This window comes from Vulpes lagopus, chromosome 8 (assembly GCF_018345385.1).
Source record: "Vulpes lagopus strain Blue_001 chromosome 8, ASM1834538v1, whole genome shotgun sequence".
NCBI lineage: Eukaryota > Metazoa > Chordata > Mammalia > Carnivora > Canidae > Vulpes > Vulpes lagopus.
Window position 1 is genome coordinate 14308813 of NC_054831.1, and position 27173 is coordinate 14335985.

Below are 27173 nucleotides of genomic sequence, written 5' to 3' on the forward strand. Positions count from 1 at the left end.
TGAAAATATTCTGAACATTTTGGCAAAAAATACAATATCTAATGTGATTTCATTATTCTTATTTTACTTGCATACCTCAATACATTTTAATAGGTCTATTATTATTAAGATATAATTCACATACCGTAAATTTCACCTATTTAAAGTACAAGTCAATGTTATTTAGTATATTTACCCAGTTGTACAACCAAAACCATAATGTAATTTTAGAACACTTTTTTTTATCACCATTCCCCCAAAAACATCTCCATTGTTCCCCAGCTCCGAGCAACCACTAATCTACTTTCTGTCTCTAAGATGTGCCTATTTGTGGATTTTTATATAAATAGAATCATACAATATGTGTTTTTTTGGTGACTGGGTCCTTTCACGTAGAGTAACAATCTAGTTTCATATTATTTGACCTCAATAATCTGTCTCTAAGGATAAAACGCTATCCTTGGATTCCTTTATGAGCTTGAGGATCGCACATAATTTTCGCCAGAGAAAATCTAGAAACTAGTTAGAGCAAGCTTTTCTCCACCACATAGGCTAATCCATTTTGCCAACGTTAATACACCAGATTGTGCAAACCTAAGCTGCAGAACAATGTGTGTCCATGGGTCCCTAAATTGACATTTTCCAGGAGAATTTTGGGAAAAACAAAAACAACCAACCAACAACAAAAACATTGCAAGTTACAAAGAGAAGCCAGCAAAAGAGAAGCGCAGTTTTAAGTATTGATCAAATGTACTTTAACAGCTTAACTTCCCCTTCTTGGAAAACTGGGGATCCTTAACCGTATTTGACATAAATGCATATAAATCTGAGCTTGGTGCTGGTGCAGGGGGGCCCTTGTGAGGCAGAGCCCTTAGGAACAGCAAGTAGAAACCTTACAGAGAAAGCTAATTTTCCCTTCTGCCCTTTTCCCCTCTTCTCCATGGCAGGGCTGATCCTCTTCACAGTTTGCTCAAGTACTTGGAAGCGAATTTAGGGCCCTCCCCCCAACTTATGATTTTATAGCCAATAGGTGATGAGGTTTATTTGCATATTTCCAGTCACTTAAGCGGCCGTGGAGTGGAAACCGTGTCAGACTCGAGTCTTCCTCCTGCTCGGAGGGAACCGGCCACTCCGGGCTGCCCCGGCTCCCCTGCACAGGGCGACGCGCCCCACGCCTGCTCCGCCGCGGGCTCGGCCGGTCCTCCCCGTCCGCGCGTCCGCCCTGCCCCGTGGCCCTGCCGAGGGACGCGCCCGAGATGGAGAGCAGAGCCCTAGCCCTGGTGGCCCTGGGCGTGTGGCTGCAGAGCCTGACCGCCGCCGCCCGTAAGTCCCGCGCGCGGGCTCCGCCGCACCTGCCGGCTGGGTCTCGGGCCGCCGCCGCCGCCGCCGCCGCGGGGGGGAGCCGGCAGGAGGGGCCCGGGACGCTCCCCGAGCGAGCCGCGGGGCTGGGGCGCGGGAACGCTCCGCCGCTCGCGCCGCCCTCGTCCCGCGCGGTCTCTCGCCACCTGGCGGAGGCCGCGTTTCCGGGAGTCGGGGCGGCCCTGGCGGGAGAGGCGCGCGGGCCAAGGTGACCCCGGCGCGCGGGCGCGGGGGCGCGGGGGGGGGCGGGCGAGGGGGAGCCGAGCGGGGAGGCGGGGAGGCGGGGAGGCGGCGCGCTCGCCTCGCGGGAGCCCCGGGGCGCTCGCTCCCGGCGCGGGGGGGGGGGCGCGCACCCTCGGGGGCCCGGGGCGCTCCGCGCGCGCACCCCTCGCCGCGGCGCCCGGGGACCCAGCCGTGCGCGGAGCCCCCTGCACGTGGCGCGGCCGGCAGCGGTCTGCGTGCGCCGACAGCCCCGGGTCACCGCCCGGCCCGCCGGGTGCTGCGGGTGGACGCGCGGCCCGAGGGATGCGAAGGTCTTTCTGCCTCGGAAGACAAAGGCCCCGCGCCGCACCTGCCCGCTGTGCAGGCAGCCCCGGGCCTTGCACCTTGCGTGGCGCACCCAGAGGCGCCCGAGCAAGTCCTAAAGCCAGGCGACATTTCCTCCTCCCTTTCTGGTGAAATTGCACTCAGGGCAGCGTTGCCTGGACGTGCCTTCAGGCGGCCTGGGTCAAGTTCTACCCCTTTGTCCTGACTCTGAGAGCAGCTCAAAGTGCATCTCAGCAAGGGGCTGTAGAAGACCCTTTCTGTTAGATTTATTTTTTAAAATGCAGATTTCAGGGCAGCCCGGGTGGGGTGGCTCAGCGGTTTAGCATCTGCCTTTGGCCCAGGGCGTGACCCCGGAGACCCGGGATCGAGTCCCACGTCGGGCTCCCTGCATGGAGCCTGCCTCTCCCTCTGCCTGTGCCCTGCCTCTCTCTCTCTGTGTGTTCTCATGAATAAATAAATACAATCTTTAAAAAAAAATGTAGATTTCACCAAGTCGGAGCGGATAAAAAGACAAGTATCTTCTCTGTGTTTAAGAACACTGAAGGTTCAATCAGAAAGTCTTAAGGATCTTATATAGTGGCAAGTTTCCTTCCATAGTGTTGAACTCTGCCCCAAAAGATGGTAAGAACAAATTCCATATTCTTATTTCAGAAAATGCACCATGGTGTAAAGTTACTTTTACCGTAGAAGAACACACAAATATGTGTTGTCCACAGTTTGGTTGGCATTAAAAAAAAATTTATTTATTCATTTTAAGAGAGAGGGAGAGGGAGAGAAAATATAAGGGGCGGGGGAGGGGCATACAGAGAGGGAGAAGCTTATGGACCCTGTGATCCTGACCCGAGGGAAGGCAGACACTTAACCCAATGAGCCATGCAGGAGCCCCTGTTCTTGCTGGCTTCTTAGAAGTTCAGGACCCCACATTCCTGGTCTAGTTAGTGTCACCTCCCTGGATTTAAATTCCTCAATTCTAAAATGAGGAGTTCAGACCACACTCAAAATTCTCTTAAGCTACTCTAATTCATACTCTTCGATTTAAATGGACACTTTGTGATTGATGAATTAAATTGGATTTTAACCAATGCATGCTTTAGCTGGCTGTAAATTAAGGGAGGATTTTTTAAAATGATTTTGCACTTTTTGTTTTTGTTTTTTTGAGAGCAGGAGTGTGCCGGGAGGGAGGTGTTGGGGGGGGGGGGGCAGAGGGAGAAGGAGAGAGAGAATCCTAAGCAGGCTCAGCACCCACTGGCCAGCAGATGCTGGGCTCCAACTCAGGATTCTGAGACCAGGACCTGAGCCAAAATGAAAAGTCAGATGCACAACTGACATAGCCACCCAAGAGGTCCAAGGGAGGAATCATTTTTAAGTAGATTTGAAATTAATCCTTCCTATTCTTCCCTCTCACTCTCACTCCACCACTTCCTCCCTTTATATTATGCTTCTCCCATCACAGCAAATTTCCCCTCCTTTTCTCCTCCAAATGAATTAATCTAGGAATGTAACAATTTCAGAGCCAAAAGATAGGAGTGTGAGAGAATGGCAAACAGCACCTCTCTGGGCTCTGACTTCATTTATTCTGGATTTTTTTTTTTTTCTAAGAAGAATGTGAGGCTATGAGGCACTGCCCTCAGGTTCTTTATTCTTGAAGCCACCTCAGTTTCTGCAGGGCCTCATTAGGGAACTTGGAGCTAGACAAGGAGCATATGGATCAGTATTCAGTAGCTATAAGTCTATTTGACCTGCCACAGTGAATTTCCAGGCTAACATCTCAGTTAAATATGATGGGTGATGACAGCAAAATAGCTGATACCATTTGCAAATGGAGCAGAGCTCACCACTGGATGATTGATTGATAGTATTGAAAAGCGCAAGTCAGACACAGAGGTAGAGTTACAATGGAAAAATTTCACTTTCTTCCAGCAATGTGTTTTTAGCTTCGCCTTCCTTCTTTGCTTTATTCCAGGAGGAGAAATTGGGCTATATAGTTTACTGCTCCTGTTTTATGAACATTTTTTTCTAAAGAAATGAAAAGCAAACCTGTTAAATAAGTCAAGAGCAATTGTCTATGTTGGAATATCTGAAAAGACCAATCAATTCAGTCAGAGGATACTGATTTTCTTTTTCCCCTCATCGAATCTTATTTTGTTCTCACCCATTCCATTTGGTTTTTGGCATTCTGTAGAAGCTGCCTGAGTCAGTTAAGTATGACCATCAGTTTCAGAGAGAAGGTAAATTATTGATGAAGTCCTTTAGGTATGTGTATAGTCGGGTAGAAACTTCAAAGAGAATTTCATTAAAATTGAGGTCTTGTGCCTCATGTCTTCATATGCACACTAATTGTATCCATCGGATAATTGTGAACTGACTTTAGACTATCTTTTATGGGATGCTCAATGTTCCTTCTTTTCTAGGAACAATACTGTACCTTCTATAAATTTACTTTTGAAATACTTTGATCTCTTAACATAATTTCATCTCCGTAAGTTATTATCCACATTAAGTAAACGTCCTTGTCTTTGTTTATACACTTAGAATTTTAGCTATTTAAGAATTTAGAAATGAAGATTACATAGTCAAGGAGTGAATTAACTTGTAACTTACCCCAAATCTTACCTTAGTGCTGAATAAGGACATGTCTGATGGGAACAGGCTGGTGTGGTGATGCTGATGTGATAAGTTGAATTCAGAATGGAAGCTCTTATGGAGGAATATACCTTAGGCAATCTCCCTTCCACTATTTTAAGGCCTTACTTTCTAAGGGCACCTGATAAAAAAGATCCTTACCCCCTTAAACAGGATAAGTGCAGAGTCATTAATACCATTTTTATGTATGGAAAACAATAATTCACTTAGTAACAGTTGAGTCAAATCAGTTCATCTGCCAGCTAAGAGCAATCCCAGTGTATACTGGGACAGCTAGACATATTGACTGACCCACATCAGTTGTGTGAGAAGGTGAGACTTGGAAAGTACATGCATCTTTAGGATGCTGAGACACTCTTACAAACACTAGTAATGTGAAAATTTCTATCAGAATACCAAAGAAAAGGAAAGATTGACTGTAATCTCTAATACTTATGATTTCATGTATAGAACTGACATAGAATTGAAAATATCACGTGGCATATAGAATGGTGCTATCTTCTTGTCAAATGCTTCATTACGCTTTCTGTAACTTAAAATGGAAAATAGTTTCCTTGAGAAGTGAAATAAAAATCTCCAAATACAAACTTGTTTGAGAATGTAGGAATTTCCTATTTTTTTGATTCAGAAGTTATGTACCCACAGGAAATGTTAGTTGTGAAAATTGGACCTCTCAAGGCTATGCAGATAATCTGTACAGGAGCTACAAATTTTTTTTTTTTTTTTTTTTTGTGAGAGAGTGAGCCCATGAGTCCAAGAGGGGAGGGGCAGAGGGAGAGAGAGAACCTTAAGCACGCTCCGCCTTCAGCACGTAGCTGACATGGGTCTTGATCTCATGATCCTGAGATCATGACCTTAGCCGAAATCAAGAATTGGTGCTCAACAGACTGAGCCATCCAGGCGCCCCAAAATCAATGAGTTTAATAGACCTTTTTTTTTCATGGAAATATGCAAAGCTAGACTTAATAGTGTCAGAGAATATTTTTAGTCATTTTAAAACCACCAGCAACATGAGGGCTACCATAATGCATAATTCTAGGGAAGAATAGACCAAAGTGAGTGCCATCCTCTGGAATTGTGCCAAGGCAATAGTTTTAAATATCAGTTTGACAGATAGGTGGTGGGTGAAATCTGTCTGCCATGTCATTTGGGTGATTTCTATCTCAAAAAAAAATGGTGATCAAATGTTAAAATATGATTATTGAGGAAGGATGAGTTATTTGATGTGGAGAGAGATGGGATAGGTGAAACTAATTTAGTTTTACATTTTCTAAAGTACTTTCTAACAATAAAAAAACTCACTTGGGCATTGAAAGCAGAGTAGATTCAAAATTTACAATATTTTTTTCTACTGTTAGGCAACTAATAAGGCCACCAGAATACTTCCTGGTTAGGAAGGAAAAGGAAAACCTACATCTTCAAATAAGATAGAAGGCAGAGTGTATTTTTGATGGGTCAGTGGCTTTCAAGTGCAATATGGAAATGAAAAAAGCCTTAAATATCAATAGTTTACCACAGGCTCTTATTTGAATAACTTATTTCAGAATGTTCAGGTGCTAGAAATTTGTGTGTGTGTGTGTGTGTGTGTGAGTGTGTGTATGTGATCAACTTGTCATCTATAAAGAATTGCTTAGCAAGACGCTTGGGTGGCTCAGTCACTTGGGTGTCTGCCTTCTGTTCAGGTCATGATCCTGGGATCCTGGGCTCCTTGCTCAGCAGAGTCTACTTCTCCCTCCCCCTCTGAAGCTCCCCCTGCTTATTCTCGCTCTCTTTCTCTCTCTCTGTCTCAAATAAATAAATAAAATATTAAAAAAAGAATTACTTAGCAAGTAGCCACAGTATTGCTTAAGGAATTTTAGAAAATAATTAAAAAGGAAATGTTGGCCAGCATTCAGTTAATTACAGGATAATCCTGGTTTGAATGCCTATATCATTCTTTTTTTTTTTTTTTTTTCATTTTTTGGCCTGGCTTTGCAATGTTATTTAAAATTTCAGATTTTCAACGTTTGGATTGTGAAAAGAGTGAGTTTACATTAAGAAATTAGAAGTACCGGTTATTTATCTTCTGAGTTTTAAATAGAGAACTCTAGGGGCACCTGAGTGGCTCAGTGGTTGAGCGTCTGCTTTTTAGGTCTTTTTTTTTTTTTTTTCCTTTTAGGTTTTGATCCCAGGGCCCTGGGATCAAGTCCCACAGCAGGCTCCCTGTAGAGTGTCTGCTTTTCCCTTTGCCTGTGTCTCTGCCTCTCTCTGTATGTCTCTCATGAATAAATAAATAAAAATTTTAAAAAATAGAGAAATCTAAAATCTACAAAAATCTACCTTTTTTTTTTTTTTTAAAAGATTTTATGTATTTATTCATGAGAGACACACACATACAGAGGCAGAGACACAGGCAGAGGGAGAAGCAGGCTCCATGCAGGAAGCCATGTGGGACTCGATCCCAGGACCTCGGGCTCATGCCCTGAGCCAAAGGCAGATGCTCAACCGCTGAGCCACCCAGGTGTCCCAAAAATCTACCTTCTTATAATAGTTTTAATTTTTTTTACTTGTCAAGAAATGAAATAATTTCCACTAATATGACTTCCCTTTGACTTGTCCACCTTGTAGAAGAGTTTGATTTTATTTGAAATGCAATTTACTTCAAGTGTTCACTGTAGTATTAAATGAAGATTTATAAAAATTTAGATTTTAAGTTAAGAGAGTCAAAAGGTAGGCTGAAGTTTTATTTCTCTCCTTATTCACTTTGGGATTAACTCTGAAGAGTTAAAGTGGAGTCTTTCCCAAACTTGCTTTGCTGTAGTTTTTAAAGCTTTGACTTTGTGTGAAAGACTTGTATTTCTGAACAACCCGCTGAATTATTTTTTAAAGCATTTTTAACTGATTTACCTTGCTGTGGGTGCGGGATCAATTTTATACAAAAGTTTCCCTAGGCTTCCAACTTTTCTTATGGCTTATATTTTTAAAAATTATGCTAGTGAAAAGGAAACAACATTTCCTCAGGCCTATTATATAATATTTTGAAATTATGCCTTAGATGTAACCAGAGATTGAAAGAGGTAAGTAATACATGAGATAAGTGGAACTTTACCATGTAAGAGCCAATAGCCAATGTTCTTTAGGAGAATGAGTTTTGAATTGTAACCAAAAGATTTGGATTCTGGTCTCTGTCAATTTTTTTTCACCTGAATGGAGGATTAGTAATTCTCCATTCAGTCTACATATATTTAGACAAAATAGAAACAAAAATAGCATCGGTGGTAGTTGCTGATAAACCTAAAACATACCATTCCAGCAAATAAAACAGACAACCCTCCAATTAGCCACCTCTCCAACTTTTCCTTTTTCAGGAATTCCAGGAGGAAATGATTTTGTAGATATCGAAAGTAAATTTGCTCTAAGGACCCCTGAAGACACAGCTGAGGATACCTGCCACCTCATTCCCGGAGTGATAGAATCTGTGGCTAACTGCCACTTCAATCACACCAGCAAGACCTTTGTGGTGATCCATGGCTGGACGGTAAGACAGTTTCTTAGGGAAGGAGCACATTGGGGTAGACCAGGCATCTGACTTGCTTGCTCCAGTTGTTGGGAACACCATGATGAGTCTCCATATCCTGTATTTCTGCTTGTTTTCTGATGGCTTTGTTCTGAACTTGAGTGCAGGCAATTCTGGCTGGGGTGAGGACTGTGGAATCTAAAATTACAGGTTCATAAGTACTTCCCCCACATAGGGCCATCCTTCATTTTACTATGGTACTTAGTTGGTGCCCTCGAACCAGCCACTCTTATGAGGTGAGAAAGCAAGGCTTTGCTCAACTACAGAGCAGAATGTAGATTATCGCTTTAGGATGCCCTTGGACACCTGGTGTGATCCGGATTCATGCAGCACATTATCAAAGGTCTTCTCCTAAGGGAGAACTTGTCAGAAAGAGGAGAGTGTTGGAGTAGAGTGAGGAAATATTGATTCTGGTTCTGGCTTTGCCATTTTCCAGCTCTGTGATGTGACTGATGCTTCTTCTCGTCTCTAGGCCTCGGTTGACTGATGTGTAAGACAGAGAGGTTAGACTCTGCTTCCAAAATTCTTCAATTGTAAACTTTCGGGAACTTTTTTAGCAATTGAAAGAAGGCTAGCGAGACAGGTGTCATACAGAATGATTAGAAAAAGTGAAAGCTGTGGTTACATTTGGTTATATTTGGTTACAGTTACTTTTACTTTTTTTCAACTAATATTTTTTAAAAATTTAAAATTCAATTAGCCAACATATAGAACATCATTAGTTTCAGATGCAGTGTTCAATAATTTACCGGTTGTGTATAACAGCCAGTGCTCATTTACTTTTACTTTTAAAGAATATGAATAAGTGATAGGGATTAAGGAGTGCATTTGTTGTGATAAGCACCAGACGTTGTAAGGAAGTGTTGAATCACTAAATTTTACATGTGAAACTGCATGTTAGCTAACTGAAATTTAAGTAAAAACTTCTTAAAAAGAAAAACAAAACTTAAAAAAAAATAAAGACTATGATTAAAGTACTGCCTTCTAAATGCGCCAGACATGTACTTTCCATGGTACAGTTCTTATGTAACTACTTCAGTTGGTGGTTAATATTTTCAAACCAAAGTGAGCAGATTTCATTTTTTATATAAAAAGGACTTATATAAAATGGGAGGTTAAAGAGAAATAATCCTGCCATTATGTCAGAGCTTGTGAATATAGTAATAGATACTAAGTAAATTCTAATGAGATGAATTAGAGAATGATTGACAGATTTCTTTTTTTTTTTGATTGACAGACTTCCATCTCCATTCTTTTCCTGTGTAACTTAAGTGCCTTTCTTATTAACAATCTAGAACAATTGCTAGACTTTTATGGAGATGAAGGCAATTACTAACAGAATTTACATGGACGTTTATTTTTAAAAAATCAGTTTACTAGTTTAACATTGTGAATTACATATGTTATGATAAAAATACATATTAAAATTCTTAACATAGGTCTTTTTATAAGAGATTTAAATAAGTGGTAATCATTGGTAGTCTTAGAGATGTTTTGATTGTATATAGAACTTTAAATACTTTTTGAAAAAGTATAGTAAGCTTAATAAACATTTTATATGACGGAATAAATTGAGTATTTCAGTCTTATCCCTGTAAGAACTTGATACTTTAGGAATTTTTGAAAAGCATAGTTCCTTCTCATGCAAAGATGAAATGGCTAAGTCAGTATTGGTAGACAGTGCCAATTTCTATCATTGGTCCACTAAGCCCACCATATTCTTTACCCTGTGTGTCCTGACATTTTAAGTCTCTGAGCTCAGGTGCCAAGGCCACCGGCTGTGGTACGGAGTCTCATCATAAAGAGCTGGTTGGTCTATGCAATAACTAATCCAGATACACTGGGTAACTGATCTCAGCTTATTTCGGTGGACTGCCTGGGTGGTTCAGTTGGACCACCTGGAATGAGTGGACAGGAGGACTTCAGTTCAGCTGTGTGTCTTTGAAATCAAAGATTTCAAAAATTTGTGCTGATTTAAGGAATCTCAGAGAAAAACCCTAGTAAATAATACCTTTTTAGAGTTAAAAAGGTGATTGCTTGGGTTTTCCACTCCTTTGCTGTTCCAGGTCACTTACAGCAGTATTTTATGTTGAATTAAAAAAAAAAGAAAGGATTAATTTTTAGGCAGTTAATAAAAGTATCAGTCACTGTAGGAGTAAGTTGGGTTACTGCTCTTTGACAGATTGCCTAACTTGAAAATATTGATAGTACAGAAAAACTTACAATAGGGGCTTAGAGCAAACGAGATTTTTCTGCCTTATGTGAGGGAAACTGTTTAGCAGCTCAAGATCCTAAGACAAAGGGAAATAAGGAAATTCTGCAGCTTTTCATGGAAAATCCAGAAGAATGCTTAGTGTGCATTAGAGCACACATCCCAGATTACAAGTTGGACACAGCTGTCCTGCAGCTTTTCCCCTGCTTAGGTCTCATAGACCAGAGTTCTCATTGTAGTAGGAGGTCCTCAAGCCTGGCTGAAAGGATCAGTAGTTAACCTTGCATTCTGAACACCTGACATCATCCTTTCTTGAAAAGATGCAGAGGATAGCAAATTCCCAAAGCTAAGAGAGGAGAAGGAGAGACAGGACCAATTTATCAGAGTTTTGGGCTAGGTGGTATTCTGACTTGTTCCCTCAAAGACCCAGGCTGCACTTAAGACTTTTAATTTTTATTTATTTTTTATTTAAATTCAATTTACCAACATATAGCATAACACCATTGCTCATCCCATCAAGTACCCTCTTTCACATTTAAGACATTTTAAAGCAGCCTCTCACTGAGACAGGTTCAAAGAAGTTTTTTTTATTTTTTTAAAGATTTATTTATTCATGAGAGACACAGAGACACAGGCAGAGGGAGAAGCAGGCTCCATGCAGGGAGCCCAACGTGGGACTCGATCCCAGGTCTCCAGGATCAGGCCCTCAGCTGAAGGCAGTGCTAAACCACTGAGCCACCCAGGCTGCCTTCAAAGAAGGTTTAAATGAGTTTCTAATGGGCTTTAAAACTTTTTTTTCACCCTCTTCATGCTTGAAATGGCAATAGCTTTAGAGCTGGTATTATATCACTGCAAATAGATTGGGAGTCAGAATGGATACAAGAAGACATTTATGAGGTGGCAAGTAACTTCAGGATCATCTGAACCCAACCCCTTTGTTTTATAGGCGGGCCTAAAAGGTTAATATAGTGCCTCCATTCATAGAAGTAATTATTGGAAGAGCTGGGACTGAAACCAAGATCTCCTGGGTTTCAGGCTTGCTTTTTCCTACCACAGGGCACAACAATGAGGTGAAAAATTGTACAGTTGTTAGTATCAGGAGCTCATGTTTTGATAGTTTTAGTCTAGAAAATAAACTGAATAAAATGGAAGCATATCTGAAAGAATCCACTATATAAGATCAAAATTCCAGATGAAGTCTCTTGGTTTGAGAACTCATGAGTCCTATTTTTTGCTATTGGAATTATTCTAAGAAAAATATAGGTTTTATAGGTCTCCCTTGAAAAGTTACTTTAAACATGTATTTCAGAACCTTCTTCATTGAGTACATATTTAAGTAACCTTTACAGTGGTTACAACATGATTTTCTCTCAGGTTATGGTAAGGGCAGGGAGACTTGGGGATTTGAATCAGGTTACTGCTATGTTTGAGCTCAGGGCAAGATAGTGCACAGTTTTCCAATCTGCAGTTTTTAAGTGTGTTTCAATTTTTTTAAAAGTATGCATCTTTGCAGAGGTGTCCGATGCCCTCCTTGAAAACTTAAAATTTTACATAAATAGAGTTAACTTGAGAACTCTTATAGTTCTTTCGATTTTAAATTTGGGAGCCTTTTTAAAACAAGAAGCAAAGATTTATAGTTGCCAGTCTCCTTATCTCCAAACAGGACCAATCTAATAATTTGGGAAGTGTGACTATTAAACCTTATTAATTTCTACTTTGATAATTAAGAATTTGAATTATAAAAAAAAATCTAAACCAAAGCTTATCATTTTCTTATATATTAACAAAGAGATTGCCAATAGAATTTACCTTCTGTTAGGATAGTACATTTAAAACTATCTTTTTCATTAGCACATCTAATGTTGTATGTAAATGACTGTTTATAGGAAAAAAGTGTATTTGCATCCTCCAAAACAATGCAGTTGTGAAAGATTTATTAGCCTAATTGAACGTAATTAAATTTATTTTAAAATAGTCTATAATTCTGCAGAATTTTAACTTATTCAGATGGATCTTTCATATAAATTGTTGGTTTTACAGAATTTATAAAACAAGTTTTTAAAAACTGATGGTGTAAACTCTAGTCTGCTATTCCTCAGCTCAACACATCCCCTCTTTGGCATGCTCAAACTTGTCAGGCACATCTCTGAACAAACACTCTTTTGCATGATTTTAATTTTCTTTCTGAGGCGGTGGGCTTCCTTTCAAGTTTGTATGTTTGTTTTCTTTCCATTTAATATAAGTGTATTAGGCCGAGATATCTATGACAAGTTGTAGGTGGGTATTTTAGGAAAGCTTGTATCATCCTTTCCAGGTGACAGGAATGTATGAGAGTTGGGTGCCAAAACTTGTGGCTGCCCTGTACAAGAGGGAACCGGACTCCAATGTCATTGTGGTGGACTGGCTGTCACGAGCCCAGCAGCATTATCCAGTGTCTGCAGGGTACACCAAGCTGGTGGGAAAAGATGTGGCCAAGTTCATCAACTGGTTGGCGGTAAGGACTGGGGGAAGAAGACATGTGTCCAAAACATATCCCTTCACTAGTACTGAACAAAAACTGGTTTTTATTACTTTTCACTTAAATATAAATATTTTCTGGAGCATTTCGAATCTTCAGAATAAGCATGGGCATTTTTTAGCCAGAAAGCAGCATTATGATAAGAATGATAAAACTGTAAAGTCAAGCCATAGTCCAGCCCTGCCCTATCCTCTGATATTTTCATAGTGAATAGATCTGGGGAGACCAAGAACTAAGTGGGCAGACCGGACAAAAGCTTGTTATTTCAGGGCAGAGAAAAGATGTCATATTTAGCCAAATCTTTCTGTACCAGTTGACTGGCACATGGAAATGTTATCCTGGCTTTGACCCATTAGAATAGCAATCTTTTTCACGAAAAGATTAACAATACCCATTCCTTAGTGTAGATTAAAAATCCAGATTTTTGTTGAGGGTTAGGGGACTGATTGATTTGAGCTAGGAAGAAAATGTCAGGGAAGGTCTGTAGCACATGAAGTGGCTAAAGGTGAGGAGTTCTGATTTAGCTGCCACCTTATCCACTTTATTCTCTGATGCCATCCTCTGAAAATTACCTTTGAAAAGTATCTTGGGGTTGGCTGAAAAAAAAAAAACCCTAATACTCTGATGGGGCCCAATTATTTAAGCCAGATACTTGGAGGTAAAAAATAAGCTCCGTTTATTGGACAGACCATTTAAAGATAAAAGTTCTTTTCTTGACTCTTTTGCTTGTCAGAAAAGTGAACCTGGACAAATCAGATCATCTGCATGGGCCTCAGGCTTCCCATCTGTTGAATAAAGAGGCTGGACCATGTGTGTCTATGATTCCTTCTCCCTGTAATATTTTCTGGTTTTAAGTCATTTTCTGACTAACCTTAAAGAATAAAATGATTTGGGTATTTAGAGTAGGGAATAATGGGTTAAAGCTAAATATCTGTTTAATATATGTGTGTGTGTATTTACAGATAGTTTATCTACATACAGACACACACACACACACATATATATACACTCACGTATCTACATATAAATATATAGCAATACATATATGTTTATATGCATACATATATTTTCAGATATATGGAAATTCAGATTTCCATATGTTTCAATTTCAGATGTATGGGACAACTTTCTAACTTACATATGTTTTTAAAGAAAGAGAAAATATCAACACTAGAATATTTCTTTGATCTATAACACAGAATTAAAATAAGTAGAGTTAATTTTCAGCATTGCCTGTATTTCAAAAACAGTATATTCATTTTTTCATTTTAGCTTTGATCTTTTGTACAGAACCATAAGAACCCCTTTTTCTTTTTCTCTTCCAAAGGAGGAATTTCAGTATCCTCTGGACAATGTCCATCTTTTGGGATACAGCCTTGGAGCGCATGCTGCTGGCATTGCAGGAAGTCTGACCAATAAGAAGGTCAATAGAATTACTGGTAAGAAGGCAATGCCAGTAGATTTATCATAGAAGAGTTGAGATGCCTGTCATTCTGAAAGAGAATAGGATGCTTGTCAAATTCCCATATGTATGTGATGTTCCTCTTTGTTTGCCCTGACATTTGATTATCTTGTGGGAGGGCTCTTTTTCTGGAGTAGGATAGAATATGGGTCTTTGCTCTCCTGGGCTTACCACCTACTGTCAGAAGCGAAACAGAACAGAGTTAAGCACAGAGAGCCCAGTGGAGTCCCTGGGAAGCTCATTTCCCTCCTCCCTCTGCTCTATCCTGTGGTGGTATATTGCATGTATGTCACCTCTCATATCAGTGCTGGGAAAAATGGAAAAGGACCAACACATGAGGCTGCTCGGAAAAAGGAAGACAGTCAACCAGGGCAAAGGCAATGGATGATTTGGCACGACTGGAGAAAAAGAAAGAACCCACCACTGTTTGAAGGCCTTCTCACCAGTCTCAAAAATAATTTATAAAAGAGGATCTTCTTGTCCTGAATGAAAATTGCTATTTAATAGCTAGTTCAAGAAACTCAAATTCCTTTTAAAGGTGCTAAGCCTAGTTTTAATATTCTCGGTAATCTAAGGATCCAATCACTACAGAATAAGGAGCTAATAAGAACATATGTGGCTGCCAGTTACAATTCAAATGATGAACAATCCAATGCTAAGGTGAAACTAATGGAGGACAAAACGAATGGGAATTTAAATATCTGTGAGGACTTTTTTTTTCCCCCATTAAGGTCTAGATCCAGCTGGACCTAACTTTGAGTATGCAGAAGCTCCAAGTCGTCTTTCTCCTGATGATGCAGATTTTGTAGATGTCTTACACACATTCACAAGAGGGTCACCTGGCCGAAGTATTGGAATCCAGAAACCAGTAGGACATGTTGATATTTATCCTAATGGAGGCACTTTTCAACCAGGATGTAACATTGGGGAAGCCATCCGTGTGATTGCAGAGAGAGGCCTTGGAGGTAACTATGATTTAGAAGTTAATTAAACTGTTTCGTTCTTAATTCTTACTGATCCAGTCTCCTACCCATTTCCCACAAGTAAGTAGTTTCAATATATACATTTAGCCAAGAAATGTTTCTGAAGAAGCTATCGTATTCAGCATGATTACCTTTACAGCCTTACTACTTCCTTTGGTCAGACAGACACTTTTTATTTTATGTATTATGTTGTAGACTACACTGAGTACTGCGCTTCCAGAAATAAAAGAAAGGAAAGGTGAGATCTACACAAGAAAACTCCACTGCCTTGGATAATAGCAGGATAAAATGGTATCTGGTCACATGTTATTGTACTTTGAATGAATGTGGTTGTGAAACCGTAAGAGTTATTTTGAATTTTACTGAAAGTAAAATACATGTTAATTAGTCCAAATTCCTTTTGACAGCCATTTAAAGGACATACAAATAAGAAACAAATCAGGCACACCTGGGTGGCTCAGTCTGTTAAGCATCTAACTCTTGGTTTCAGCCCAGGTTGTGATTTCATGGGTCATGGGATCCAATCGTGCATGGGGCTCCACCCTCAGTGGGGAGTCTGCTTGAAGATTCTCTCCCTCTGGGCCTTCCCTTACTCATGTACACACGTTCTCTCTCTTTCTCTCTAAAATAAATAAATAAATCTTTAAAAAAAATTTTAAAAATCCCACCAAATCACTATTCTCTAACAATAAATATCTCAAAATTTAAGGAAAAAATGCAATTTAATATTATCTTAATATTTACTTCAATAATTATGTTTGTGTTAAATTTATAATTTGTTTTAAGGGCTTTTTTTCATCTTTGTGGGCAGTGCAACCAACCTATAGTCAGTAAGCTCAGGTCTTTTGTACATAGGTTTTAGAAATTACAGCTTAAGTTACTATTTTCAATAGTTATAAAAGTTTATGGTAAGCGATACACTTTTATTACATTGCTAATTATTTCTGTGATTCATTTAACGTAAAAACCATTAGCAGTGATACAACCTTCAATTATACATAGTATCTATGATAAAATACTTTTCACTTAATATTTCTGCCTTTCATGATGTTGTTTCTAGAAGCATGTAGAAATGTTTTATGTTTTCAATATAAGAGAAGGATGTAACAAACTGGGGAAGTCAGCTTCTACCTTGAAGTCTCTTATTATATTTCCATAAACATACAAATATAAGACAGCAGAAAAGGCAAAAGTTCTCTGGATATTTGCAATTTTGACACTCAGAGCTGAGAAACTGCCACCAAGAATACCTCCTTAAGTAGGACTTACACTCAAAAGGTCATAGGACTAGATCCTGGGTAATTTTATTCTGACTACACACCTAAGCTAGTTTAGACACGCAAGATGAAACACTTATTATGGACTTTCATGGAATTGAATTTTCTTTGTGCTTCTTTCTTCCCAGATGTGGACCAGCTAGTGAAGTGCTCCCATGAGCGCTCCATTCACCTCTTTATTGACTCTCTGTTGAATGAAGAAAATCCAAGTAAGGCCTACCGGTGCAATTCAAAGGAAGCCTTTGAGAAAGGGCTCTGCCTGAGTTGCAGAAAGAACCGTTGCAACAACATGGGCTATGAGATCAATAAGGTCAGAGCCAAAAGAAGCAGCAAAATGTACCTGAAGACTCGCTCTCAGATGCCTTACAAAGGTAGGCTGGAGAATGTTGTGAGTAGGGAAGATCAATTTAATCCTATTTTTTATCATGCTCATTGCCTCCCATGTACTGAGTCTGTCCATTGCAACGGAGGTGGCAAGGTGATGTTACTAGACTCTGAACCCTTACTTGTATTTCTATTGATAGAGATGGAGTTACCCTGGTCCATTTTACTGAAGCTCCCAATTCCCATTGCCAGTAAGGCCCAATGCACAACCTGCACTACTCTACGCAGCAGCCTTGCTTGCCACCCTCCTCTTTGGTTGTGACCATTAGCATGGGCCAGTCCATTAGTACCTGGCTCAGAGTTAATTTGAAACCATCCATCTATCCAGGTCAGCAAGCAGACTGTGGCCCATGGGTCAAATCCAGCCCCCCATCTGCTTTTGCAAATAAAGTTTTATTAGAATACAGCCACACACATTCATTTTTGTATTGGCTCAGGGTGCTTTCTCTACTACAGCAGAGTTAAGTAATTACAGAGACTGTATTGCCCACAAAGCCTAAATTATTTAGTATCTGGCCCTTCACAGAAAAACATTTGCCAACTCCTAAAGTTTGCTTTATTATTTTTTTTAAAGATTTTATGTATTCATGAGAGACACACAGAGAGGCAGAGACATAGGCAGAGGGAGAAGCAGGCTCCCTGCAGGGGACAGGGACCCTGATGTGGGACTGGATCCCAGGATCCTGGGATCCTGATCTGAGCCAAAGGCAGATGCTCAACTGCTGAGCACCCAGGCTCCCCTCCTAAAGTTTGCTTTAAATGAAGGCAAAAACTACCTGTATTTTAAGTTCATCTATTCCTGAGAGGGAAGAATATATCAAGCCTCTAAGATATTTCCATTTTGTCATGAATTTGTACCAGCTGAACTTCAAACTTGGCAGTTTGTTTAGAGCAAGATTTATAGAGATTGAAGGGAAACAGGAGAAGAGATACCAGGGAAATCTGGCAAGAGGAACTACGACCCGAAAAGCTAACTTATGTGGAGCCCAGGTAGAAATCCGAGGGAAGGGATGGCATTGAAATACAATTTTCCAAGGTAAAATATATCTGGTGGAGGCAACCGTTTGTAAAGTGGTTTGTTAGAACCTCTACAGCAGTGCATTTGGTGGCCCAAAGGTCTGGAGCAGCAGGAATTCAAGAAAGCCTTTTAAGCAATGAGGAAACCTTTGTTTCCTTGACTCTTCAGAATGAGAAACTGTGTGTGAGGTATAGAGGAGACTGGAATCTTCCGAAGACTTGGGAGATCTCGCTTATCACTCAGGCATTCTGCTCAGTGCCACACAGGGCTCCATCACTATTCACTATTCTTGGGGGAACTTTGGCAGTTTCAACTTCCTCTGCTCTGACCTGTGGTGATGCCTGCAAGGGCTCCATTCAACACCAAACTCGGTTTCTCTTCACCCTTTAGTAGCTGTGTGTTAAGCCTGTGGAGTTTCCTATCTCCTTAACCTCCCTCATCCTATCTACTCAGGGTTTTTAGTAGCGATGCGGAGAGGAGAGAGGAAATGTAGAAGTCCAAGTATCTGCTTCCAGAAGCTCTCCCTAATACAGAACACATCAGGAACCAGCAGTCTTTATGGCCTCACTGTGATTCAATGACTAAATTTGATTGTGAACCTGCTATAATATCTACTTTGTGCTAGATGGTGAGGGGGATAAAGAATATAAATGTGATCTTCTGGCCTGAGGGAATTTACACATAGGGTAGGGAGTCAGACATACCCATAAAACATGAAGAAATACAGTTACATACAAATGCCCACGTCCCATTAACAAATGCCAAATACGCTCCATACAGATATTTGGGGATAAGATGTCCAAGAAAGGGAAGAGTTCATGGAGAAAGAGTCATGGGTATTTTGGCTACTTGATGTGATCTCCGTTGTGCCCCATCAAAGGTGACTACTTTCTAGGACTGCTTAGCAATTCATACACAACTGGATTCTTCCTATTGACTACAACCACACTTTACTGAAAGGGAGTGGAATTCAAGGTCTGTATTTTCTAGTAACAAACACTGTGTAGACATGAAGAAATCTTTCCAAACCAAACAGATAGTCATGCGTGAGCACTTCCTATTTAATGATTCAGAATTCTGTGTTCTGAATTGCCTGCTTATTTGGGACTGTGGTGTTTGCATAAAAACTGATTAGCACTTGTTCCCTACATTTTCTCCCTACAGTCTTCCATTACCAAGTAAAGATACATTTTTCTGGGACCGAGAGTGATGCACAGACCAACCAGGCCTTCGAGATCTCTCTCTATGGCACTGTGGCCGAGAGTGAGAACATCCCTTTTACCCTGTGAGTAGCCACATGGTTTTACCTCCAGCATGTGGGCTTAAATGGCACTGCTACCTGCTATAATCATTGGTCTTTAGAACCAAGAAGAAGAGTAGGACACTTGGAAAAGAAATAATTCAACAGAGTTTTTTTTTTTTTAAAGCTTTATGACAAAAGATATCCATTACATTGGTACCTATAATAGCATGGATTAGAAACAAAATAAGTACCCAACATTGAGGCAATGGTTAAATGAATTGTGGTTTAAAGTCAATAAAATCAATCTATTTTCTAAAAACTATAATTATAGAAAACCAGGTAAAACATGGCAAAAAATGGAAGGTAAAATATGAAATAAAGAAAGAATAGAGAATTATATATATCCTATGATGTTAACAAGGTAAACACGTTCACATAGCAATATAGATTGGAAGGGGATATATTAAAATATAAATATCTCTGAATGATTGATTTATGGATTTTTTTCTTAAGAATTGTATTAAATCGTTCATACTGTTCATGTAAAAGAATAGATTAAAAGGGTGTAGATATCTTTTAAAATACCCTACATGCCATTGATCTTCATCTTGAGCATTTTGTTGGACATTTTTTGCGTTTTTAAAATATCTCCCAAACAATAAAGCTATTTATGTCTTGGGAGGAAGAAAAATGAAAACACACACACACACACACACACACACACACACACACCACAAACCCAAAACAAAAAAACTTGTTTCTAAACTAACCAAATATGCTGATTTTTTTCTTCAGGCCTGAAGTTTCTGCTAATAAGACATACTCTTTTCTAATTTACACGGAGGTGGATATTGGAGAACTGCTAATGTTGAAACTCAAATGGAAAAGTGATTCATACTTCAGCTGGTCAGACTGGTGGAGCAGCCCTGGCTTTGCTATTGAGAAGATCAGAGTAAAAGCTGGAGAGACTCAAAAAAAGTAATTAAATTTATTTTTCTCCATTCACTTTAGACTCACTGCATCCTTACCTAGGGATAATGGAGCCTTCAACACTTAGGTGGAATTTTAGCAAGATTTTTCTTTAAAACTATATCACCTAGGTAATTACACCTATAATTTTGAGGAGGAGTGTTCTTTTATTGTCATGCTATGGAGGTATAATATTTCCGAATTTCATGGAAAGAAAATATAATCCCTGAATTGGTCACAATTATCGAGTGAGAGCTAAGATTTTAAGTTGAGGATCTCAGCTTTTCATTTAACACTGTCTCTTGCAAGCTCAAAACACTTATGGAAAGAATTTCAGAGATGTTACTTTGACATTCAAAGATTAAAATAAACTTTTTCAAGAAGAATGAGATTCTAAGGTAGTCTTATCCTGTCTCCCCACCTGCACCTCATATATATCTATAAATTAATTGCATCAAGAGCCCCGTAAGATTTAAAACTTTTATTCTAAATGTATAGGGATTTTGCAAATTATAGTGTTAATAAAAATGTTATTGTTAATAACAATGACTCTTTAAATTAGGATTGATAAATTTTTTATCTTTGGTCATTTTCTTTTATAGCAAATAAAACACATAAAAACAAAAAAGGAGGTGGATTGAGAGGCTATGCAGAGCATTTGCTTCTCTAACAGAACAGTTGAGGGATAGTTTGTGAATTCCTGAAGGCAGGTACAAGGATACAAGATAATGATCTTGTATCTATCACCTTGTGGTGAAAGCCTTGTGATTTTAAGGCTGCACCAAGCTGTCTATATGCCTGTCTGGACTGATTATTGTTGAACAGTGGGCGAGGCCCTCAAATTCTGAATCAGATGTGTCGCTGACCAGAATGGCCTGATTTTAAACAGTTTATTGGAAATATCAAAATAATTAATCAGAATGATCAGGTGGGATTTAAATAGCCCTAACCAAATCATATATTTTTTGAACAACTGTTTCCCTTTTCCTGTATGACATGTTCACATTCATTTTCTTCTACAGGGTAATCTTCTGTTCCAGGGAGAAAGTGTCTCATCTGCAGAAAGGAAAGTCGTCTGTGGTATTTGTGAAATGCCATGACAAGTCTCTGAATAAGAAGTCTGGCTGGTGAGCATCATGGGCTAAAGTTCCTTGGGTATCCTGAGCTTGCAGTTAGGGGACACGGCTTTATACATTGCTCTTCATCCCATAACTTAAAGACTTGCACTGATTCTTGTGGCTAGAATCTTCAAGGGGTCTTTCTTAGCTTTTCTGTATATACATCGGACTGGCCCACTTGTTTTGGGCAGTATTTCCTCTTTTTTCTTTCTCTTTCTGTTCTTTTATTTTACTTCTTGCACTACTACAAAATCTTTACTGCTGCTTTTTTCAGTACTGTATCCCTGCTACCTTTATGGATCCTGTGTGCAGAGCACACAGCATGGTAGTCATCATTGTGGCTGTGGGCATATTTCCTTCAGGGGAGGAAAACCTCAACTATAGCACATAATCCTTGGTGTTCCAAGTGGCAGCAGACTCTAGGACAGAGAGCCAAAGGGGCAGCCACCAAGCACCCATCTCAAAATCCCCAACGATGGGGAGCTAATGGAGTTAGAATTTAGGAGATAGTTTTCTTTTCCATCTCAAAACAATCCCCTGGCTTTTTCCTACTTGACCTTTAAGACTAATCATATGGCAGCTGAATCTTTCCAGACTATCAAGACTAAATGGAGATTAAGCACGTGACCATCCCCATCCCCTCCTGAATTCTCACATTATCTTACTTTCATTTCTCTACTAATACCCTTGCTAGATACCAAGTACTAATGGGTTAGAAGCATAAGGGGGAGAAGCTTAGATCATGTCATACAATCCAGGGACACAAGAAACAATGGAAAAGGCTGGTCACAACATTATCTAGAAATAGAAAAAACAATTGCTTCTGGTATGTCTTCTCTGTTACATTTATAGACAAAAGTAGAGAGTAAGAAGTGCCTAATAAGAAAAGTATATTAAAGACCCTATGTAGAATATCTCTATTATTTTAAATTTCTATTTCATGTTATAATTTATCCATGATAATTATAGATTATGGATTATGGATAAATTAGGAGAAATAGGCTAAAATAAAATCACTGTGACTATACCCCAGGGACAACTCCCAATTAACATTTAAATTTATATTCTTGCAGACTTTCTCTATGCATATATAACATTTATTTTTTTTTCATTTTTCACAAAAATAGAATTGTGACATGCACTTTGAATGATAAGGTGAAACCACTTGATTAAAAACATTAATGTAAAAAAAACCATTAATGTAAGAGCACTCAAGATAAACTTGAAATAAAAAATAGTTAATGGTATTAAGCCAGGCAGTATAAATAAATTTTTACCTGAGTGGAGACTGTTCTACTCAGAGGTTCATTGCTTTGTTTTCCCTCATCAAAAATCTGAGAAAATTTTATATTTGATTTAATTTTTAGAAAGGGACTCCCATGTGAAGTTTTATACATGCATTTATGTTACATATAAATGTACACAAACACACTTGTACACACATATTCTCCCCAAATCATCCATAACTTTAAATCTATATGTGAATGTAAAAGCAAAACCTGAAAAATTAGGAAATATATCCAGCTGTTTTAAGAATATTTCTGGTCATATTTTTTATATAAGTCACAATCATTTATCTGAGAAAGAATAATGATACATTCCTTATCTGTTTATAGGATTACTGAGACCACAGATATTTAGGTGGCTTTTGTTTTATACATCTGAACTTTATCTAGGAAGTAATTATGAATCAGACTAATAACCTTCTGCAGTTTCCCTCTTCTGTGACTAAATTAAAACAAAAGTTCTCTGTCTCTTATCTTCTGATATAACTCTTTAGAAGACTCATCACAAGAAAAGAATCAGGCATTTCATTTGACAGGTTTTAGGATTAAGAAATCTTAAATGATACCTTCTTTGAAATCATTTGGTTCAGTCTTCTAAAAATGATAGTCTTTATTGGGACACCTCTAAATAGATCTTAGAGAGTCTTTCCTGCCATTATCCACATCTGATCCCACAACCTTTGTTCTGAACTTCCAGTTGAATACTTTCTCATCATGAAGGTGGGAGGGAGGATGGTTGTAAAACACTAAGCAAATAATAAATTGCCCTTCCTCCTCTGCTTTTTCTCAGAACCTGAGCAAATCTACAGAAGGAAGAACAGCACATAAATTCTATGAAGAATGAAGTAACTTTTACAAAAGATGCCCAGTGCTTTGGGTGTTTCAAAGAGAATTTTACTGAGTATTAATCCCAGCTCTGTCTTTGTTAGTTGTTTTAGGATACAGTCTCAAACACCCAAAAAAGTGGCTAATTCAATTTGAGGAGTATAGTGGCCAAATAGCACATCTTCTAACTTTAAAAGATTATAGATTTGAAAATCACTGTTTTGTCTTTTGAGAAAGAAATAAGACTGTTTTGGCCCATGGGAAATAAGATGCCTTCTTTATCTAGTGAGTTTAGCCATAGCCTAAAATTGAGTAGAATCTCATATTTTAATTGGAAGTCTGCATTTTCTGGATTGATATCTTCTCAAAGTTTTCTTCAAGTCTGAAAATAGAAAGTGATTTTTTTTTTTTGGTGGCATGAGTTGGACCCATTTACTTACCAGTCAAAACATCTGACTTTTTTTGGAATGATTCTTCTCTTACCATTGGGTTCTGTGTTGCCCAGGAGTTAACCAGGGACTAGTGACTTGGGGAGAGGAATAGAAAATGAAGATGATAAATCACTGAAACTTTAAACCTTCCCTGCAGCTGGTTGCATCATTGCTAAGTTACAAATTAAAAGAGATATAAAATTCAGACCATTTCAGTCTCAGTAGGCTTTACAGTTTATTGTTTAATCTCTGCCCCTCTTGTCTCAAGATTATATTTTAACAGTGTTTTCTAGGTTGGTGTTTTACATGAGCTTGTTATTGTCAACAAACACATAATTTTAACTATGGGGGAAGGAGATGATACCACAATTTCATTATCAGACTTCAGAAATTATATTCATCAATTTGAGGTCATTTAATATCCAATAGGCACTATTCCATTTTAGATTTATCTCAGTCATGCTTCAGTCATACTTTGAGAATGCCTTTTTCTTCTTTGGTTTTAAAGAAAATATGTATTCAAGGTCATGCATCATGTAAAGTCTTATAAATTTTAGACAATGACCATTTTTACTAAGTTTAGAGGTGAAGGTATTTACCCATTAACAGTGCTAAAAACCATCGTGGGCAATTAAAAGAATTCTCAATTGCCACTGCCACATGGAATGCCATGGGAGATGTTGTTTTTAACAACTAGTCAAGAGTGAGTGAACAGTTATTTATAAACTAGCTATCATATCTTCAGAATGATCTATATCTTAATATAAATCGATAAAGAAGTAAAATGTCTCAAAGGCTATTGCTGGGAATCCAAATTGTGAACATGTGTGGGTATCTGAACATATTACTCATACATGAAATCCCACATGTACATTTATTATTCAGCATACCTTGGAAAGCAAATAATCAAGGGATATAGTATTAGGATGTATTGGAGTAAAAATTATTCCAGAGGTTCTAGAACTTCAGCCCTTCATTTGAGAAATATGATTATGCCTATACAAAGTAGGATGAATGCTGTGATTGATGTCAGCCAACTTGGAATGAATTTTCTCTAAAAATAAAATATTGTAAGATTTATTGTTGTCATCCCCCTTTATTGCTAATTCATTAATTTTCTGGATTTGGGTTTTGAACAAGGGTGCATAAACTTGAGAAAATATAAATCCAGTCAGTAAAGGCCCTAGGAACTATGGCTTCTGCAGACTTCATTATACATATATATACATATATATATATAATAACAATGCTTTGGCTTTAAATGTTATTTATTAGCTGTAAATATATGTGTGTATGAGTAAAGGGAGATTGCATATTGGAAAGGTTTTGGGTAACTACATTTATAGACATGTGGTGCTAACTTTGTACATGTCTTTGTCAGTGACAGTCTCACTGGGCCAACTTACTCTGATGAAATAATACCATAAAATAGACTTTTTTTTTTTAAAAAAAAGGAAACTTAAAATTATTTTAAGAAATAGAACCTGCTTTTAATAAAATTGACAAAATTTTACTAAAACACTAAGTCATTTTGTATTGTTTTAATCCCCTAAAAAGATATTTTTTCTTAGGGCAAGTTCATTCAGCAAATTTTTACTAAGATTTACTGAGTAAAATTACTGTACTTGGTAAAAAATATAGCTTCTAAAAATTACAGTGCACACTATATTTTATTTTTATATTTACATTTGTAAAAAACTTTAGAGATCCTTTAACTATAAAGGAAAATAATACAGTTTTTTTTCCTAAATAAAATACACAGAACTTTCTTTGCCTGCACCTACTTTTTCACTAGTAAAATGTTAGATTAATGTAAGAATTTTGACCATTTTCTAGAATACATTATCTTTATTTCTGCAGTCTAATTGTTACCTATGAAGTGAGTTCAATAAAATTAACTATTTGGTGTGGGAAGGTGCATTTTTTAGAACTTTTCTTTGGGAAATGAACAACATACAGCCATACATGCACTAAATAGAGATTGCTTCTTAGTAAACTCAGAAAGAATTTAATACAGAAAATAATTGTTTCAGTGGCCACTGACCCAAAACTTCATTGTTAGTTAGATATAGAGTGTTTTAGGATTCCATCTGTATGAAATTTTCAGAAAAGGCAAAGTTATAGAGAAAAAAAAGTAGATTTAGTTGTTGCCTGGGGATGAGAGTTGGAAGAAAAATTAACTACTAATAATATAAGAGATCTTTTGGGGATGATGAAAATTAAATTGTGGTGATGATTGCATAACTCTGTAATTGAGATTTCACCAGTTGATGGACTCTATAAAGTTTATAGACTTTGCTCACTGTCCATCCATGCCTGTTGATATAACCAAAAAGACAATAACAAGAGTTGGTAAGGCCATAGAGGAAAGTGAACCAGCATATATTGCTGATGGGAATGTAAAATGGTGTGGCCACTCTAGAAAACAGTTTGGCAGTGTCTTCAAAAATTAATTACAGAGTTTAATCCATTTGACCCAGTGATTCCACCACTAGGTATATACCTAAGGGGAGTGAAACGTGTCCACAAAGATTTGACAAAATTTTCATAGCAGCATTATTCATAAGAGCTCCAAAGTGGAAGCAGCCCAAATGTCCATCAAGTGGTGAAGACATAAAGAAAATGTGATATGTTCATACAAAGGAATATTATTGAAAATTAAAAGAATGAACTGCTGATATATTCTACAACATGGATGTACCTCAAACACTTTTGCTATATGAAGGGACCAGATGCAAAAGACTACATATTTTATAATTCCATCTGTATGAAATTTTCAGAAGGCAAATTTTAGGGAAAAAAAGTAGATTTAGTTGTTGCCTGGGGATGAGAGTTGGAAGAAAAATTAACTACAGATGAATATAAGAGGTCTTTTGGGGATGATGAAAATTAAATTGTGGTGATGATTGCACAACTCTGCAGTTTACTAAAAAATTATATTGTACACTTAATAAGATAGATGACTTATGGCATGCTTCAATAAAACTCTTTAAAATGTATATGCATAGATCTGTGGTGATAGACACAATCACGTTACATATATAACCTATGAAAACTATAATTTGGAGACACTCCCATCTTGCCCCTACAAGGAGGAATGTGCAGTGTTTATCTACTATTCACTAACATCAGCCTTGTCTATCCCAGGGCCCAATACATGGCAGTTTGTCATAAGTGAATGCTGCCATAACCTTGTTTGTTAAAAATGTCTTATTTTTTATGTGCAATGGATGAATCACTAAATTCTACCTCTGAGACTAATAAAAAAATTAAATAATGTCTTATTTTAGCCTGATTCAGTTAGACGGCAGGCCCATTTTTGATGCCTTTATCATACTGTAGACATATTATTATAAAGATAATT

The 27173-nt window shown here is 38.2% G+C and overlaps 1 protein-coding gene across 1 annotated transcript; it reads left to right on the forward strand.

Annotated features, from left to right (window-relative positions):
• Window positions 1-1048: 1048 nt before the first annotated feature.
• On the forward strand, window positions 1049-24889 carry LPL (lipoprotein lipase). The gene is made up of 10 exons (XM_041765920.1): window positions 1049-1302; window positions 7875-8044; window positions 12610-12789; window positions 14141-14252; window positions 15007-15240; window positions 16664-16906; window positions 19102-19222; window positions 19976-20158; window positions 21172-21276; window positions 23344-24889. Coding segments are annotated over exons 1-10 (1416 nt in total). The 5' UTR covers window positions 1049-1235; the 3' UTR covers window positions 23345-24889.
• Window positions 24890-27173: the final 2284 nt, after the last annotated feature.

Bases quoted from the DNA above. Each gene is read 5' to 3' on its own strand.
- LPL (XM_041765920.1), top strand. From the start codon at position 1,236: ATGGAGAGCAGAGCCCTAGCCCTGGTGGCCCTGGGCGTGTGGCTGCAG. The intron at 8,045-12,609 runs GTAAGACAGTTT...CATCCTTTCCAG, and splicing joins TGGTGATCCATGGCTGGACG to GTGACAGGAATGTATGAGAG. The intron at 15,241-16,663 runs GTAACTATGATT...CTTTCTTCCCAG, and splicing joins TGCAGAGAGAGGCCTTGGAG to ATGTGGACCAGCTAGTGAAG.